The sequence below is a fragment of the Entamoeba invadens genome (genome assembly GCF_000330505.1).
Source record: "Entamoeba invadens IP1 unplaced genomic scaffold scaff_1105074725903, whole genome shotgun sequence".
Taxonomy (NCBI): domain Eukaryota; phylum Evosea; order Mastigamoebida; family Endamoebidae; genus Entamoeba; species Entamoeba invadens.
This window is the reverse complement of record NW_004443518.1, coordinates 302672-322366: the sequence shown is the minus strand read 5'-3', so window position 1 is coordinate 322366 and position 19695 is coordinate 302672. Positions and strand designations below refer to the sequence as shown.

Here is a 19695-nt window from a genome sequence, read left to right as displayed (position 1 = left end):
ATTAGATGTTCCATCATTCATTATAACATAACTCTTATCAAACTCCCCAAAATACATTGGCACAATATTATTTAGTTTAGTTTTCCCCAATATAAACACAGTAGAATTTGAAAACAAATTCAGTGAAGTGATTTCTGAAAGACTGTTGATCACAAAGGTCTCAAATTTCTTAGTAAAATTGACCGAAAAGATCATATCCTTGTTACATGAAAATGTGTTCGTTGAAGTGTCAAATTTGACTGAACAAGGCGTTGTAAAAGGTATTTGGTTTGCATCAAATTTGATCTCTCCAAAAGAGTAATAAAACACTGTATTTGACATTCTTCCATAAAAATTGAGATTCACGTCGTCTGCAATTGTAATTTTCTTTGGATATTTTAAATTAGCAAGTGAGACGTTTTTTTCGACGAATATATGAGTGTTATCCAAGGATTTTGTATTAAATTCAAACGAACTGATTTGCCCAAACAATTTTAATTCACAATTTAAAGTCTTATCACTATTACACGGACAATGTGGATAGTCAAATGTTTGTGGTGAATAATTTGGTGAATAGTTTGCATCAGTGTATAATCTCTTAATCAACGTGCACGTCACTGTATTTGCTAAATTAGTACCATTAGGACAGAATCTAAGGAGTCTTTGACTTGATATAAGATATCCAGTTCCATCATCAAATTTGTAAGGAAACATTGTTGACAAAATGCAATTGTTATCGACTTCATTGATATTTAAATTGTTGCCATTATTGAGAGAAAACGCGTCAAAGCACTTTGTGTTGCCAATGGGGTTTTTAATTTGGAAATCGACTCTATTAGTTATGTTCCTATTTAAATGAAGATATGAAGAATTCCAAAGAATTATTTGTGGACGATTTAATTGAGGATTTTCCAATTGAAAATCACCAGCAAGTGAATAAAAAGTGTTGACAAGAAGCTGTGAGTTTGCTCCAATAGTAGTTTTATTTACAACATGAAATGCGCCATTTTGTGTGAGAACCACGTTGTCAACTAATCGAAAATAATTTGATAGTTTAAAACTTTTAGTTGAATTTATTGTAAGCGTTTTCTGAATTATAGTTTCGTTATAAGTCGAATCGGTGTCATAATAAAAATCATTTTCAAGACAATAGGAGTGCGTTGTTGTATTTTCACAACCCGCAGGTGAAAACATGTCGCTTGATTTTGTTCCAATTGGGTAGCATTGGCACTCTTGTCCACTTGTTAATTCGATTAAATATAAACATATATATAGGGCAACCGCCATTTAAAGGTTTTGTCTTGTTTTTAGTTCTAATTTTTAAATTATGAAATTACAATTTAGAATATTTACTCAATAGTTTTCTGTTGAGTCAAATAACTATGAAAATAAAAAATATTTAATATTATTTATAAAATAATAAAATAAATAATATAAAAATTTATTAATAACAAAATCAGGTTATTAATGTAAAAATTGTAGTTTTTTATTCAGTGTTATTATGAAATAAAAAACTCAAATTGTTTTTGTTATAATATTCCATTTTTTATTTAAATGTTGTCTTTAATCCATTTGTTCTTGAATATATTCGTAATTTTGTGATGTTCAAATTTTAAAACAAAAGAATTGTTTTTGTAACTAACTAATTATTACTAATATGTATTATTGTTCTAACCAATAAATAGATTAAAAATTAAGTCAAAATTTTGATGATAATTTAGTATGAAGTTTGTCTTTAAGTTGTTTTATAATTAGATTATATTATAAAATAGATTATTTGTTATAACACATTGTTATTTGAATAAATAATTTCATTATAAAAAAATTAATAAACCCCATAATTTTTAAATAATAACTGTTCAAAAAAAATAAATTATATATAAAATTGAAACACTGTGTTATTTCTGATAGTTTTCTATAAAAACTTGTCCCCATCGATACAGTAGAAAGTTGTTTATATTCAAAACAAATTATGTAGTAATATTTGTAATTTAATAAACGGATATTTTTGGACAATATTATTAAATTAATATATTAAATTTTAATAGGTTTAATAAAAAAAATGAAACTTGAGAAATAAGAGGTGAGTTTGACTTTTCAAAAACAACAAAACTGTTTATCATAAATAATATCAATGTTTTAATTATGAAAAAAACAGTTACTCAAAAACAGTTTTTAATTAAATTTCGAAGTTTGTTCAAGATTTTCAACTATTTCTTGAATTTTTATTCGTTGCTCGAGTTCTTGAGCCCAACATTTTGTGATTAAAAATGAGAGTTCATTTGGAACATCCTTTGGTATAACCAATCTCTTCCCAGCACTAGTAAAGTCTGCTATATCCCATGCATATTTGAACCGTGAATCACTTTTTTGAAACGCGTCTTCCCAAAGAATAATTTCATACATTGTAATTGCAAAGGAAAAAATATCTGCTGGTTTTTTGTACTTCTTTTTGTCTAGAACTTCAGGAGCCATGTATTTCGGAGTACCAACACCTTTGGTGAATGTCATGTTAGTCATTAAAAGATTCACATTTCTTGCACTTCCAAAATCAGTCAATTTTGCATTCACCTTTTCATTTGAATCAAGTGAAAATATCAAATAATTGTCTGGCTTGATGTCTCTGTGTAATATGTCGTTTTCATGTAAATACAATATTCCTTTAGCAGCGTCAAGACAAAACTTTACTCGCAATTTCATGTCAATGTCTTTACTTGTTTTGTGTTTTAAAACATCTTTTAATGAGCCATAAGATGCAAATTCGGTAACCATACATTGTTTCTTTTCAATAAACACAGCGCCATAAAAGTGTGTGATGTACTCACTTCTAAATTTATCAAGCATAGCTACTTCTTTTGTAAATTCTTCAATATTATTTTCGTTGAATTCTTTCATCTTTTTAATTGCAACAGTGTTTCCTCTGTATTTACCTTTGTAGACAACGCCAAATGTTCCTTCTCCTATTTTCTTTTCTTCAATTAACTCGTCATAATCGAGATGTGTTGAGTTCTCCACTTGTCCATTTATGGCAATGGAAGTCGAGTTTTGTTTACCACTTTTTAAGTTGAGTGAGATGATCATTATTTTGTCACTCAAATTCATTGTGCAATATGGTGTTAAAAATATTTCAAATTCGCATGCAAACCCGCTTTTTAAAGTCACAATTTTGGGTTCTGTTCGAATTTTGTATTTGTCGCATTTGTCTTTTGTTGTGATTTGAATCTTCATGTTACCTTTTGACGAGTTGCCAACACACAACAATTCACGACTTTCAGTCTCAATGTGGATTTTGTCATTTTCATCACCAAATGAAATTTCATTTTTGTTTGAAAGAATTTCGCCTTCAAGTTTAGTCATTGTAATATTAGAGCGACTCATCTTAAAGACGCACACATTTTCAATTAGTTTGTCGTCTTTCTTTTTAAACACAATCAGAACAACAATGATCACTGTTGCAATAATTACAACAACCATCACAACAACACACATAATTGGAATACCAACAATCAACCCATAATTATTGTCTGTAAAACACTCGATTTTGTCGTCCCTCAACTTGTAGCCATCTGCACACTCCCAACATAATGAATTTTGTGATGAAATGCAGTTTGGTATTTGAGAAAAGTGAACACACACTCCATCTTTCAAAATGTTGTTATTATCACATTTTGAACACTCAAAGGTGGAATCACAAAAGGTACAATTTTCACCACATTTGTAACACAAGTTGTCTTTCGGTGCAAAACCACTTTCACATAGTGTGCAACCACTCGTTGTTTTGTTCAAACAGTTGTTCAATTCTGTCTGTGAGTTGCACAGCTTTGTGTTGTTATTTGGTGTTCTGTAATATCCATCACTGCAAACAACACAATCACCATCATTGGAACACGTTGCACATGACCTGTCACAACTAATACACTGTTTGCCATCACTTGATCGCATGTACCCATCTTTGCACACAACACATCCTACATATGTTGACATCATTACATCACAAACACTTAGTATCTCATTGATTTCAAAACACTTGCCATTCTTGGTGTACGAGTACGCATTACATTTTGTGCAATACGTTAAATTCGAGCAATAAGTGCATGGGTACTCACATTTCACACAAACAGAGTTCGATATGTAATACCCATCACTACATCGCAAACACCCTTTTGAACTTCTTAATATGCAGTTGTCTGTAGGTGTTTTACTCATTGTTTGAATATTAAGTAAATTTACAGTGTTGTTATATTCATCACTGGAAACACATATATTGTCAACAAGAACATGAGATTTGTAGCACTCCAAACACGACGACATAATAACACTCACATACTCACAGTCTTTGTATTTGTCTTGTTTTGGCAAACACCCACTTGTGTCTTTGTAATGATCTTCTTCGCATTGTTTACATACATTTCCAACAAATTCTTTACAAATAATTGAATCATTTAAAACACACTTCCCATTAATAGTTATTTTGTTTTTACACAAAATGCAAATCTCTTTGTTTTGAATAACACATTCATTGTCATTGAAAACACATCCACCATTTTCAATGTGATGGTTTTGTTGGCATGCAATACACACACTTCCGTTGTAATCGGCACATTTCAAGTCCCGTGAACACAACACGTTCTTTGTCATCACAAATTCACTTTTACATGATATATCTACTTTATTACCATTTTCATTTTTGCATAATATTGCATTTTCACAATTTGAAGTTTCACCATTGATATCAAGTGTTGTGTAATATCCATCATTCGCCAAATAACAAAACTCATTTTGTATATATCTGCAGTTGTTGGCTTTGATACCTTCTTGTGTGTTGTTTTTGTATATCAAACAAGTAGTTTTGTCATTTTGAGTAAGTTGATATTTGCATGTGCTTGTAATTGAACAATCACCATTTGTTGTAATAACATTATTTAAACAGTTATCACATGATTTTAAAGAATAATTAAAGCATTTATCATTTTGTTTTTCAATGCATTTTCCATCAATTAAAATGCATTTGTCGTTACACATGAAACACGACGAATTTACTTGATTAATACAACCTTCAATATTAATAACACTTTCAGATGTATCACAACCAAAATGTGTATTGTTTGAATACGCCAATAAACATTCTAAATAATCATTATTCAAAACATAGGGTGCATTACATTTTAAACACTTTTGTTTTCCATTATTGTATTCACAGAGTTGGCAATTTGGAATCAATTCAAAACAATTCATACAAATATTCGAAGTGACTTTCACTTTGCCTTCTTCGCATGAGATACATTTTTCACCAACTGTAATATATTCACCAGAACACATCAAACAATTACTACTCTTTGGTGAGCATTGCACACAATTTGTTATCTGTGAACACACATAACAGTTGTTATCTTTCAAATAATAGGTACTTGAACACTCAACACAATTCCTTTCATATTCATTAATATTCAAATCACACAATGCACAATTATTGTTTAACGAACATGAAACACACTCTTTGTTTCCCGTGTTTTGGTTTGTGACTTGTTTATTCCCAGACTGACATGTTGTGCATTCGCCACTTTCTTTGAAACAATTCAAACAATCACCTGGACATGGCAAACACTTTGAAGTTCCACCATTTGAATAATAGCCATCAGGACACAATTCACAGTTCCCATCATAACCAAGACCATATCCAGCATAACATGTCAGGCATTCACCACTTATTTTATCACACGTTTCACACTTAATATTACATGAATTGCAAAATGTTTGTCCTTCATTTGATTGATACGTTTTATCTTCACAGTGTTGGCATTTGTTGTTTGTTGAATTTGCGTAAGTTCCGGCTGGACAGATGTGGCAATTAAAAAACACATCTAAACCATTGCCAGAAATACAAGTGATGCAGTTTCCATTTGTGTTGTTACATGTTAAACATGTTAAACTGCATGACAAACAATTTAATGATCCTTTTGTTGAATAAAAACCATTTCCGCATAACAAACAAGTCGTTGATTGCTTTGATGAATGTGTTCCAGCTGGACAGACATCACATTTGTTTGTTTCTTGATTTGCTCTTGTACCAGCTTCGCATGGAATGCAGTAATTTCCTGATAATACACAACCAGACACACACGAGGAGCAGTATCCACTTTCTTTTTCACATGAATTGCAATAACTGTTGCATTTTAGACACAAAATTGAAGATGTATTATTAGTGTAATAACCATCTTCACATTGAATGCATTTATCACTTCCTGGTAAACTTGAATATGTTCCTTTTTGGCAGGGAATACATTGAAAGCCATTTCCATAGGTCCCAGTTTTACAATGAATACACTTATAATCGTCGATAAATTGCCCTTTCTCACATAAAGTGCAATGCCCATTAGTTTTGTCACATGCAACACATGAACTACAACTTGTACACACTGTACTGTTTGCAAGAGAATACGTTTGTTCTGCACAATCCAAACATCCATCTGAACTGTAAAATTGACCTGCTGGACAACCTACACAAACACTATTTGAAATAAAAGAATTTTCGTAACAAGTCAGACAATTTCCATTTGTGTCATCACACGTTTTGCATGCTGAGTTGCATGGGGTACAAGAACTACTTTTATTTGTTGAAAAAAGATTAGTTGGACATTTTGAACACGAAGCAGTACCACCAAGTGAGAAATATCCCGCTTCACAGGCTTTGCAAATACCATCAGAAACAAAACCACAACCAACTGAACAAGAGAGACACTTTCCCGTCGTTGAACTACACGAATCACACGTGCTACTCGTGCAAGCTGTGCAAAAAGTAGCACCAATCAAAGAGTAAGAACCGAATGGACAAGTATCACAATTGGTTGATCCTAATTCAATTGAGTAAGTTCCAGCTGGACACAATTTACAATAAATATGACCGCGTATATCCGAATAATTACCAGGATTACACGGAATTTTAATTCCATCTAAAGGACAGTAATAACCTATTGGACAAAAGACACATGTATCAACATCAAGATAAAAACCTGCTAAACAACTTGATGCTTCTTCAGATAAAGCACAATAAACGAAACATAACATAATAATTCGAATGCATATAAACATCAGAATAAAAAAGATTAAATGATTATAAATTAGAACTTTAGAAAATATAATCAACCTAATAATTGCATAATTAAATCAATTATTTTAATCTTATTTTTAACATTAAAAATATTTTTTGTTTGTGTATCATTAGAATAGTTTCATATATAATATTTATAATTTTAACATTGGAATACAATTATATTATGTTTTGGTTTGTTCAGTAAAAAAGTGAATTATTCAATTATAATCACCTTAAAAATAAAAACTTCATTATCATTAATTAATATAAAATAATATGATTTCAACACTTAATTTTCTTCCCTTTTTATATAACCTATTAACAATTATTAATTACAATAAATAAATAAACATGTGATTGAGACAATTCATATGGTTATTAATTTATGTTTTTAATATAATTATCAAAATTCAGATTGATGAAAAATAAATATGTCATTAATATAAAGTGAGAAATTCTCCAAGTAATTAGATTATTTACTGTTTTTAATATACAATAATCCACACTTTATATTGATGTTGTTTGGTTAATAGATTTTCAAAAGTTGTTCAAAACCTTTGATTTTTGATGAATGTAAATTTTCCTTTATTATTTAGAAGAAAATAATCATTTGGTTACAAATAATTTTGGTTTGAAATGTGATATTTCGAATGTTTTAAAAACAAGATGTCTATAATATTTTTAATTGTTTTAATTGAAATTTAAATAAATATTGTGAAATGCACATATTATTAATTTAAGAGAGTACATAAGATATATCTATTATATAAATACAATTATTATAAAATCTTTGTATTTGGAACATGGGCATTGTACATGTGTATAACAAATTATTTGAATTATGTTTTGTATTTTCTATCGATCACAATATTTAACAAATAAAATAGTTTTATAAATTGATTGTAATTTTTAATCAAGGATAAACTACAAAATTTTAAGTTTATTTTTTATATATAATTAAACAATTATAATATTAAAACTATAAATAATTTATTAAAAATTAAATAAAAAATAAAAACTTATAAACAAATACAGTATAAATGTTAGTTGTTGACAAAACCAATAAACATATTTATAATAATAGTAAATAATAATATATGTAATCTAGAATCATTTTCTCTCAAGTTTCCCTCAGTTTTTAGATATTAATAACTGGAATGTATCGGGAATTTTTGTATAACGCCAGAAAATCGTTGTTTCAGTTTTTTTTACCGTTTTATAATTTATTACCCAATTCCTAATTTTTTAAAGGGTTTGTTGTATTCTTTTGAAAAGGGAGAATTTAATAAAAACTGACCTAAGTTTTTATTAAAAAAATAATAATTCACATTGAAAAAACTTAACTGATATAAAAACAAATCAAAACAGAAATACAAAACAATAACTTTTTCAGAGAAAAAACATCTCAAATTAGATTCGAAAAAAATAAAAAGGTAAAAATAACTTTTCAAATTGCGACATTTTTGAATTAAAATTAATTATAATTAATTTATAAAAATATAATATATTTTTTATTAAAAACAACGCAAAAATATTAAATGAAATTCAACAGGCACTTTTATTTTTTCTTGAAATGGGGTAATTAATAACTAAACCATTTTAATAGTTTATTTACCTCAGTTTGCAAAAATACAAAAAAGAAGCCAGAAATTCCATAAGTAATTTGAGGATTTTTCCAACTTTTTTAAAAGTCAATAAGCAATAGAATTTGATTTTCTTCTCCTCATCTTTTATTCAATTCAATAAAATGCCTTTTTATATATTTGACAAGTTACCCAAACTCCAAAATACCATTTAAATATAGTTAAAATACTATAATAGTTAATAAACAATTTAAATAATTATAAATGAAACTATAATTAATCAAAATGTTATAACCATATTTCTATTTTCAAACAATTAAAAAAATAAAAATAATTCAAAGTGTTTTTTGGCGATGTTGGCGACACTCATTCTGTTTCTCGTCTGAAACGCGTTTTCACTGAAATGGGTGAAAAAAGGAAAGACGATATTTTGCTCAAAAAGTGGAGAAGAAACTCCTCTGAATGCTGAGTGGACTCTCGAAGGTGATGAAATATATTTATCTGATTGTTTAAGCGACGTATCAGTAATGTGTGATTTCCAAACAATTTTGCATATTTATAGGAATGACCACAAGGACATACCTGTTATTTTTAATGCAACGCTTTTTCATTATACATTGACACCAAATGGGGATCTATTAATAGAAAATATGTTCAATCATTGAGAATAAACACACTCTTAAAACCGTTACCTGTCCTGATTATTATTATCCATCAGGTTCAGAGTGTTACAAATGCACTGGCTGTAAGACATGTACAGGACCATCCGCTCAAACGTGCACTTCTTGTGATGCTGGAAAGTACTTATATCAAGGGCAGTGTCTTACATGTGATTCAAAGTGTTTAACAAACTATTGTGAAGCCGAGAAAGGGTGTACTCAATGTGAGAACCATTATTATCCCAAAGACTTACTTTGCACTCCTTGTGATTCAACTTGTTTGACGTGCACAAGCGACTCGCCTGATTCTTGTACTTCATGTGTTAATAACTACTTTTTACTAAATACAAATTATTGTATGGAATGCGACAACAACTGCCAAAGTGGGAAGTGTTCCAGTTATGTTGGATGCACTTTATGTGAGGCCCACTACTATCCAAACAATTTTGGGTGTTCGGCCTGCGACTCGACCTGTTTGACTTGCAACGGCAGTTCCTCTCAAAACTGCTTAACGTGTGACGAAGGAAAATTTTTAATTAATGGAAGGTGTTTGGATTGCGATGAAAATTGTGAGACAAATTTGTGTGTGATTGGAGTTGGGTGTTCATTGTGTAAAAATCAGTTCTATTTGAATGGAAAAGCGCGTTTGGCGTGTAATTCACAGTGTAAGACGTGTAATGGCCCGAGTGGTGATAATTGCTTAACTTGTGAAGAAAATTATAAATTGTTTAATCAAAAGTGTTGTGACCAGAACTGTAAAGCAAGTGGATGTGGACTTTCTGGATGTCAAGAGTGTGAAGAGGGGTATTACTTATTAGAAGGAAGATGCTATCTTTGCAGTGCAATTGATAACTGCAAAAATTGTTCGACAACTTCAAAAGTGTGTACAACGTGTAATGAAAACTTTGAAGTTAAAGAGGGCGAATGTCAGTGTGTAGATACAATGTTTCAAAGTACTCTAAACACGTGTAATTATTGTTATACTGAAGTTGATAATTCTTGTCTTGTGGAAGTGAAAATTACAAAGCAAAGTGTTTAAAGTGTAGAACTCCTTATGTACTAAATTCTGAATATAAGTGTGTTCTCTGCGATGAAACTAATTCTTTTATTTGAATGGAAAATGTGAGCCAAAGAACATTAATTGTGTGAATCAAGTTTCAACTACCAAGTGTTTGTCCTGTGACAGTCAAAAAGTGTTACGATTTAATGAGTGTGTTGCTGTTAGTTCGGATTGTATTTCTGATACAACCAAATTTTGTGAAGACTGTGACAACGGTCTAACATCTTCAAATTGTGATTTCAAGATCCAAACTAATGACCATTGCAAATACTACAAAACGGAATATGTAAATGAAAAATTTTATATTCAATGTTTGCAGTGTCAGGATGACTATTATTATGATAACACCAACTGCGTTTCAACTGATGAATATATTAAATACATTAACAAAAATGGAGTCATATTTTCTTGTGAAAAAGATGAGTTTTTAGATATTAACAATTTGTGCCAAAAAGTCTCATCAAAAGCGTCAAACACCCAAAAAGCTATATTTTATAATAACATTATAGTTTCTTTATTATGTGAAGAAAATGCCATTTTAAACATATCATCGAGTACCTGTGTGCCTTTAGAAAGATGTGAGAAAATCACACCGAATGAGTGCATTTCTTGTGGTCAAAATTCGATGTTAAAAAATTCACTTTGTACGAATTGCACAGAAGATATTAATTGTCTCAATTTTACTTATTGTACCTGCAATCTATGCAAGCCTGATTATCTTCTGAACAATGGGAAATGCTCTCCACAAGAATCTTTAAATTGTCTTCTTTCGGATGGAAAGAGTTGTTTGTTGTGTAATGAAAATTATAAGAAAACGATTTCAGAAAAGACTGAATTTTGCGTTTCATTAAATAATAATGAGAAACATGTGAAATACACAAGTAATTCAGAAAAGGTTTTAGAGTGTTCCAGCGGCTTTTATTTAGCACAAAACAGTTGTGTAGATCTCAAACAAACAGTGAGTTATTTAAACAACACATTCAAATATAATTTGAATGTTAAAAAAGACGAAGTAAATCATTGCGAGTATCACAGTAGTAAAGGGTGTCTTTCTTGTGTCAGTGGGTATTACTTAAATACTTCTTTGACTTGTGTTGAATGTCCTGTAACGTGCAAGTCCTGTTTTAATTCATCGTATTGTTTAACATGCAAAAGTGGGATGTTCCTCAACGCCCAATTTGAGTGTGAAGAGTCCACTGATTTACAGAATCGTTGTGATCAGATGATCCCTTCAAATTTAGGATGCCCCATATGTACGAGTGGATATTACAAAGACGGCTTGGACTGTACACAATGCGACGTTTCTTGTACGCAGTGTTTGAATATGAAGACGTGTCTCTCGTGCTCGGAAAATTACTTTAAAACTATTTATGACACGGGACTATGTCAACCTTATGCAAATTTATTAAATTGTGAGACGAAAAACTCATTTGGATGTTCAAAGTGTGCTGCTGGGTATTATCTCACGGCTGTACAATTCTGTGAAAAGTGTATGACCAACTGCACGTCTTGTGACACGCAAGACAAATGCAATTTATGTGCCACAAATTTTGTATTAATAAATTCCATCTGCAAATCGTTTGACGAAATTGAAAAGTGCAAAAGTGCAGAGAACAACAAATGCAACAGTTGTGAGACGGACTTTAAAGTCTCCGATGACGGACTTTCATGTGTTAAAATCTCTAAAACGGCACTTGCAATTTCACTTCCACTGATTGCAACTCTTTTCATCATTTTCTTCGTCGTCTTTATAATACTTTTAGTCTTGTTTTTAAGAGAAAAGAACCACAAAAATCAACTTGAGAAGTCAATCTGTGTTTTCGACATGAAGAAATCCAACGTGTTATTTAAGAACATTAGCAGCTTAATTTGCACTAACAAAGAGGCTTTGGTCTTTGAAAATGAAAGCGAAATAAGTCCAGAAATTGATGTAGCTGAAGAAAGTCGGTCACTCTTATGTGTTGGCAATCACTCGAAAAACACATTAAAAATTCAATTCACGTCGCAGTCTGAAAACAGTGATGTATACACATTAACTTCACTCCCACAAATTGTGTTACTCAAACCAAATTTTGCGTGCGAATTTGAAATGTTTTTAACACCAAATTGCACGTCGAAAATTGATGACAAAATTGCGATTGTGGTTTTAGACTACGAGACTGGGAAAGAGGAAATCGACTATTTAAAATTACAAGCAGTGACGAAATGCACATCCCGACTTGACCACCACGAAATAGTTTCTGAGAGTAAATTGGGAGAAGGGAGTTTCGGAGTTGTGTTCAAAGGGATGTACAGAGGAAGTGAAGTTGCAATTAAACGATTGAAAGACACAGGAGAAAATTTTGAGGAGAGTTCATTGGAGGAATTTGAGAATGAAATAAAGATGTTGGATAAGTTTAGAAGTGAGTATATCGTCCATTTTTATGGCGCTATTTTGTTACCAAGAAAGCTTGCGATAGTCACTAAATATGCTAAATATGGAAGTTTAAGAGATTTAATGAAGAATGAGAGATATATAGCACAAAAGAGTTGTGAATCACAAGAATTACAACATTCACAACAATCACAGAAATTTTGTGAATCACAAGAAATTGTCACAAAAAGTATGAGACTCAAATTCTTGACAGACTCTGCAAAAGGAATTTTGTATTTACACGAGAATGGCATTTTACACAGAGATATTAAACCGGATAATATGCTCATATTTTCACTCAAAAAGGACATTCTTGTGAATGCGAAATTGACTGATTTTGGAAGTGCGAGAAATGTGAATCTTTTAATGACTAACATGACTTTCACCAAAGGTGTTGGTACTCCTATTTATATGGCGCCTGAAGTGTTGAATCAAGAAAAATATAAAGAAGCTGCGGATGTCTTTTCTTTTGGTGTTTCAATGTTTGAAGTGTGTGGGTGGTGTGAGGCGTATCCAAAAGAAAGTTTCCAATTTCCGTGGAAAGTTGCGGAGTTTGTGAGTGGTGGGAGGCGACTTGCTCAGAGTAGTCGAATCACAGATGACGAATATGAAATCATCAAAAGCTGTTGGGCACACAAAACACAAGATCGACCAACTATGAAAGAAGTCGTTGAAGGTTTTATAAACATAAGAATTGAATAAATATATATAATTCATGTGTTAATAATAAGCAAAATAAGTGAATTGTTTTAATGTTAAATTTTGTATTGAACAAAGTTCAAGTGGTATAACATTTGTTTTTTTAGATGGTTGAATTGATAATGACCACTTAAAAATCAAGTACAGTCAAACTAATCATTCGTAAGTCCCCCATCAAGAGAATCTCCTTATTAAAAAACGTTTTAACTAATCAAAATTAAAAACACTTATTGTTAGGAAAAGAAAAAAATAATTTTATAATCACTATTGGGGGTTTTATATTCTCGTTTAATCGACTAATGAGAGGTTTTACTGTATTAACTAATTATAGTTATTGAATATTAAGTAGATTTTATTCAATAAAACAAACAAACAATTAAATAAATATTATATTTTCTAATCATTTGGTATAAAAAATGGTTATTTTGGTTGGTGAAAAAAAAATAAATTTGTAGACACTCTGACATAAAACAAATGGTTTATAATTTTTAAACGTATTCAACAGCGGAAGATAAATCGATATAAAGAACATACATTTTTATACGCCAATGGAGATTAACAATGAAGACTACTTAAAAAGATTGATTACCAGTTTTAATTTTATGTTTTTTTAATTACATTTAAAAAAAACAGCATGTTTATTAACCCTTCTAGGACTGAAAAAAATTTTTTTTTCAGAAAAAAATTCAAAAAATAATTTCACTTTTTAAAAAAAATGAAAATAATGGCGACTTTTCATGAACAATTTAGAATGATTTTTGACATATTTGATAAAATAGTTCAACTCAAATTCAAACTTTTGAATTAATTATTAAACATTTCATCATTCATAAACTCAAATTAATTGGTTTTTGTTAAAGATTTGTCCTTCAATCAATAAAATATACAATTTAACAAATTAATATTAGTAATAAAAATAATACGAAAATAAACTGTTTTTATAAACAAATAAAATTGTTAATAAAATTGATTAAATAATATTATCAGATATTCAAGTTTATCAAAAACTAAATAAAAAACACCTAAAACGTGAGCAAGATTATGGGTTTGATATAACCAATAAGATTGGTTCAAACCAAAATAAAATAACAACATGACAGAAATATTGTTGTTGAAATAAAAAAATGGATTCCACTCAAACTAAAAATACTTGGAGAACCAAATAACAACGAAATATAACGATATAAACCCGTTATTTATTATTAATTTTGTTTGTTATTGTATTAACACAATAATAACAATAAATTAATTATCTTATATGGTAAAACAACGCTATAAAACATCAATTTAAGTCGAAAAAAATGGCAGTTTTGGATACATTATACAATGCGTGACAAAAGAATAATAAATTGTATAATAAATTTAATTATAAATAAACTATAATTAATCAACTTGTGAATAATATAACTGATAGTAAATTTATTATATTTTATGATTGATTATAACAATAATTATAACAATAATTATTAAAACTAAACCAAATAAACACCAATATGAATATAATTAAATTGAGCCAAGCATGAACAGCCTTGATTATGCTTATTCGTTTTTCATTTGCAACTTTCTCCTTCTCTTGTCTGTCGTTAATTTTTGGATTGATTTTCCACCGGACAAGACGATGTTTCCGTACAAGTCTTTTCTGATGTCGACATCGCACTTCATGATTGAGTTGTAAATTGTCTCGTGGATACCTGATGTTTCCATACCAAGGAATGATGGCTAAAAGAGTGCTTCTGGGCATCTGAATTTCTCGTTTCCAATGGTGATGACTTCACTGTTTGAAAATTTGTTTAATTTTTCGAGTTCTGATGATGAAGCAGCCTTTTGTATTTCTTCGTTGAAGTCAAGAGCAAGGCGGCAAAGTTATTTATGGTAATAAGTAATTATTTATTTTTTGAATTTTCATTCCAAATATAACAAAGAATTTGTGTGTTATTTTACACAATTATTTAATGTTGATTTAGGATATTCATTAGATATTAAAATGTTTTTTCGGGATATTAAGATTAAATAATGATAATTTTTTATTATAAATTGGTTTTGCACATTGTTGTTTAAAAGAGTGCAACTTTAAACTATAAATTTATCCATCACAAATCTTGAAATATCAACTCAATTGTTGTGTTAATTCAAATTTATGTCAAGTATTTTTCTGTTATATCACAAACTTTTTTGTTATAGCAAGTGACGTTGTTTTATGTAAGATTTAATTAGTACTTTTCATTAATTTAAACCATTTTATTGTTTAGCAATCCACAAATAAAACACGAAAAATGTTTTTTGCATTTAATTTGTTAAAATAGTATTCATTAATTAAAAATAACTATAATGTTTTGCGTTATTAAAACAATTGAACAAAACGGGGTAACCTTACTATATTTATTTTTTGAATTTTAAACAAAAGCGTCTATTTAAAACACAAAACACAATTCGTTACAAAATCAATCGAATAAACAATACATTATAAATTATCTAATATTTTTAACTATAACTGTTAACAATATTATAAATAACATTTATATGTCTATTTCTTATTGATCCATTGTCGTGGAATAACAGATAGTCCTTAATTTATAATATTCTTTAAATTTATCCCTTTTAAAACAAAAATTATTTAAATATTTTTGTTATTTGGTGTGTTTAAATAACATTATTTTATTATTATTGTCATTTAAAAAAATAAATAATTATTATTTATTATTATTATAATATTTCAGACTCTATATAATTAATGATAAAATAATATTAGAAATATAGTTTGTAATCAATTCTAACATCCAAATAATTTAAATTGTTATCTGTATAACAACTACATCAAGTATATTTCATGTAATCATTTTATTGATCATTCACTAAACCAGTGTGTTTCTGTTTATATAAATTTAATGCTTATTTGTTTTAATTCAAACTGTGTATTTTAGTCAAAATACGCTTTATTCTAAACACTGTGTATCTTTTATAATGATAACATTATAAAAAGGGGTGATTATACCATTTTGTTATAATTATACATAAAATACAATATAGTTTTAATTACACAACATTGTAATATTATTGTGATCACTTATCACTTCGATGAAATCACATTGTAGTATAGATATGATTGTTGATGTGTTATTGTGTCAAAATTCTGTATATTGAGAGTTACTATAATATATAACAATCATAATTATAAAACTATTATAAATAACATGATAAATTATTAATAATATATTAATTTATTTTATTATAAAAAAAGTTTAAAGTATCAACATTGCTATATATCATGATGTCTTTACACTTGTGTTTTTCTTTGTTTTTGATAATTTCTATACATTTACTATTAGTTTTTTGTTTGTTGCCCAAAAATGCATAATTCGAAAATGAATAAACAGTGGCTGCAAAATAAACAATTATTTACCAAATACAAATCTTTATATTCTAAATAGATTGCATAAAACACGTTTTGCCTTTTGTTTTTGTTTGAAAATGATAAAAAAACAATTGCAAACAATGAATTCATATCTTGCTTTCTCGACAGTGGAACGACGTAAATCTCAACGAGTGATCACAAAACCTCGTGGTGATCAAATTTTATTTAAATGCGACTACTTTTATTGTTAAAGTTTATTTTATAAATTTTTCTCGATTTTGCGATTTTTGATACTTTTGAAAATGTATTTTAGATATTTTTTTGTATATTTTACATTTATTTTCTTTAAGATTTATTTTTCGAAGTCGGAACAAACAAAAGTGTCTTTTCGTCTTATCTTATTTCTTTTACAAAAAATAGCAAAACCTAATTTTTAAATTATTGTATTTTTCAAAGTTTACAAAAAATCTATTTAATTTCCCTTGTTATTGTTTTTGAGATCAATTGCATAATGAAATTTCAAGACACCTCAAAGTCTATGCTTTATTATTTCATTTTTGTTATTTTATGATGCAATTGATTTTGAATATTCCAGACCAGTATGTTTTATGATGCAATTATCTCTTTGTTATATTTTATAATTAATTTTTTTATTGTTATAAGTTGAAGACATCTCAATAAATGTTAGATCTGTATTTTCCATTGAACCGTGACTTGTTTCTGAAAGGATCAAACAAAAAAGTGAACCTTTGTTCATCCCAACTTCAACAAAAAATTCACTTTTTTTACTATAATTTATAACAATTTACTATTAATAATTTACTAGAGCTGTCGTTCCAGGGTGTCTGGCTTTTTTTGAAAAAATTAAAGAATAAAAGGTCACATTTACATTACAATTGACTAAGATTTTTATTTTTTTACAAATTTTGATTTTTCCTGTCCTTGAAGGGTTAATACTTGGTCCTTTCTTTTTGGAAATAAACCAACTAGTTCTTTAAAACCCGTGTTATTTGGTATTTTTTTTCTTCAAAGAAATAAAAAAGTCGAGAGAAAAAACAGTTTTATTATGTATGGTTCCTATTTTATATATTATTTTTAAATTATTAAATCTTTTATATTTTATTTATAATTATGAGTTCACTTGATAGATACCACATGATGATTGTCTCACAGTACTTCGATTCCATACACAACTTTATTGACTTAATCTGTGTTAGCAAAAAGTTTAAATACACAATGGAAATGTTCCATTTCAACCCAATTTCTATAAGTAAGAATACTATAAAGTACTTTCCACATATAGAAACGCTCAACATAAGGTGCAATGAAGACGAAACTTTTGGAAATGATGTGTTTAATGATAATTTAAACACACTTCCAATTGTAAATAAAAATAAAATCAACTTTTATCAAATTAAAGTGTGGTGTTCAGTTACATATATTTGTGTTCATATCCACAAAGGCGCAAATATTCAATATAAAAATGTCATTTATACGAAAGAAGACCGAGTCAAATATTTTGATAAAGTGGTACCAAAAATGGTCACAAAATTGGGAAACGAATGCTTTTATAAAACACAAATATCATCTATAGAAATTCCAAATACAGTCACTTGTCTTCAAGCGAACTGTTTTGCAGAATGTTTACGATTAACATCAATAACACTACCTTCTATGTTACAAGAAATTGGAACACATTGTTTTATAAAGTGTTATGATCTCACTTCTTTAAATATACCAAATTCAGTTAATAATTTTGGAGAAAATTGTTTTAATCAATGTTATGGGTTAACATCAATTAGTATTCCCAACACAATTGCTGTTCTTCCAGATTTTTGTTTCTTTAAATGCACAACACTACAAAGTGTCACTTTTCCCTCTCGCATTCGAAATATCAATCAAATGTGTTTTGCGGATTGTTATTCGTTGGAAAGAGTTAATATATCAAATTGTGAATGTTCAATTAGGCGCAATGCATTTTGGTCTTGCACCAATTTGAAATCAGTAATTATAAATGGAAATGTATCAGAAATAAATAAAGGGTGTTTTGAGTTTTGCAATGCATTGGTCGATGTTCAGCTGCCCAATTGTGTCTCGAAAATAGGCAAAACATGTTTTAGATATTGTATTTTTCTTCACGACATCAAGCTTCCAATTGGATTAAAAGAAATTCCTAAAAAATGTTTTTGTAACTGTTTTAATTTGGAAAAAGTTATTGTACCAGAAAATGTAAGTAAAATTGGAAAAGGTGCATTTTTAGGGTGTGAAATTTTGACTAATATCTCGATCACAAGTCGTGTAAAAATACTCGAAAAACGATGTTTCTACTCGTGTAAGTCGCTAGAAATTGAAATACCAAATTCAGTGACTTCAATCGGAAAAGAATGTTTTGAAAAATGTAAAAATGTTGTTATACATACAGACCAATAAGTATTTATACATTTTCATTAATTTTAAATTTATATTTTATATATAAAATTGATATTACTTTTCTTAAAATATAATAAACGTTTTCTTGACATAAAATACTCAAAGAAATAAACTCAAGAGTTAAATGGTAACACACAAATATATTGACTTTGAAATTCAAATAATAATATTTATAAATAATGTCTTGTTTTTGTTATTTTCTAAATAATAAAATACTTAATGTATAAAAAGATAGTAATTAAAATTGCCACAAAACTCTTCTATAAACAAGATTATTTTTTTTACATTCATATTTATTAATCTTATTTAAATACCAAATTATATCTATATCAATAGTTTTAAATGAATGGTATGTAGAATATTATAAATTGTACTAAAATATATTGTTTTATTGACTTTTCAAATAAATATTAAAATGAAATAACACATG

At 28.6% G+C, this 19695-nt stretch overlaps 6 protein-coding genes across 6 annotated transcripts; 4 read left to right on the top strand and 2 right to left on the bottom strand.

Moving 5' to 3' along the window:
* Window positions 1-2: 2 nt before the first annotated feature.
* EIN_522710 (protein kinase domain containing protein) lies at window positions 3-1266 on the bottom strand (the record flags this gene model as incomplete). Its single annotated transcript, XM_004258487.1, has 1 exon — window positions 3-1266. A coding segment is annotated over one exon (1264 nt), but the record flags the coding sequence as incomplete, so codon positions are not given.
* Window positions 1267-2154: 888 nt separating this feature from the next.
* On the bottom strand, window positions 2155-7068 carry EIN_522700 (protein serine/threonine kinase, putative; the record flags this gene model as incomplete). The annotated part of the gene is made up of 1 exon (XM_004258486.1): window positions 2155-7068. The coding sequence occupies one exon, from the start codon at window positions 7066-7068 to the stop codon at window positions 2155-2157; it is 4914 nt and encodes a 1637-aa protein (XP_004258534.1).
* Window positions 7069-9442: 2374 nt separating this feature from the next.
* Window positions 9443-10350, top strand: EIN_522690 (hypothetical protein; the record flags this gene model as incomplete). Its single annotated transcript, XM_004258485.1, has 2 exons — window positions 9443-9491; window positions 9515-10350. 2 exons carry the CDS (start codon window positions 9443-9445, stop codon window positions 10348-10350), a joined length of 885 nt encoding a protein of 294 aa, XP_004258533.1.
* A 74-nt stretch (window positions 10351-10424) lies between these two features.
* EIN_522680 (protein serine/threonine kinase, putative) lies at window positions 10425-13704 on the top strand (the record flags this gene model as incomplete). Its single annotated transcript, XM_004258484.1, has 3 exons — window positions 10425-10454; window positions 10523-13460; window positions 13631-13704. The coding sequence occupies 3 exons, from the start codon at window positions 10425-10427 to the stop codon at window positions 13702-13704; spliced, it is 3042 nt and encodes a 1013-aa protein (XP_004258532.1).
* Window positions 13705-18077: 4373 nt separating this feature from the next.
* Window positions 18078-19265, top strand: EIN_522670 (hypothetical protein; the record flags this gene model as incomplete). Its single annotated transcript, XM_004258483.1, has 1 exon — window positions 18078-19265. One exon carries the CDS (start codon window positions 18078-18080, stop codon window positions 19263-19265), a length of 1188 nt encoding a protein of 395 aa, XP_004258531.1.
* Window positions 19266-19609: 344 nt separating this feature from the next.
* EIN_522660 (Hypothetical protein) lies at window positions 19610-19614 on the top strand (the record flags this gene model as incomplete). The annotated part of the gene is made up of 1 exon (XM_004258482.1): window positions 19610-19614. A coding segment is annotated over one exon (5 nt), but the record flags the coding sequence as incomplete, so codon positions are not given.
* Between the last annotated feature and the right edge of the window lie 81 nt (window positions 19615-19695).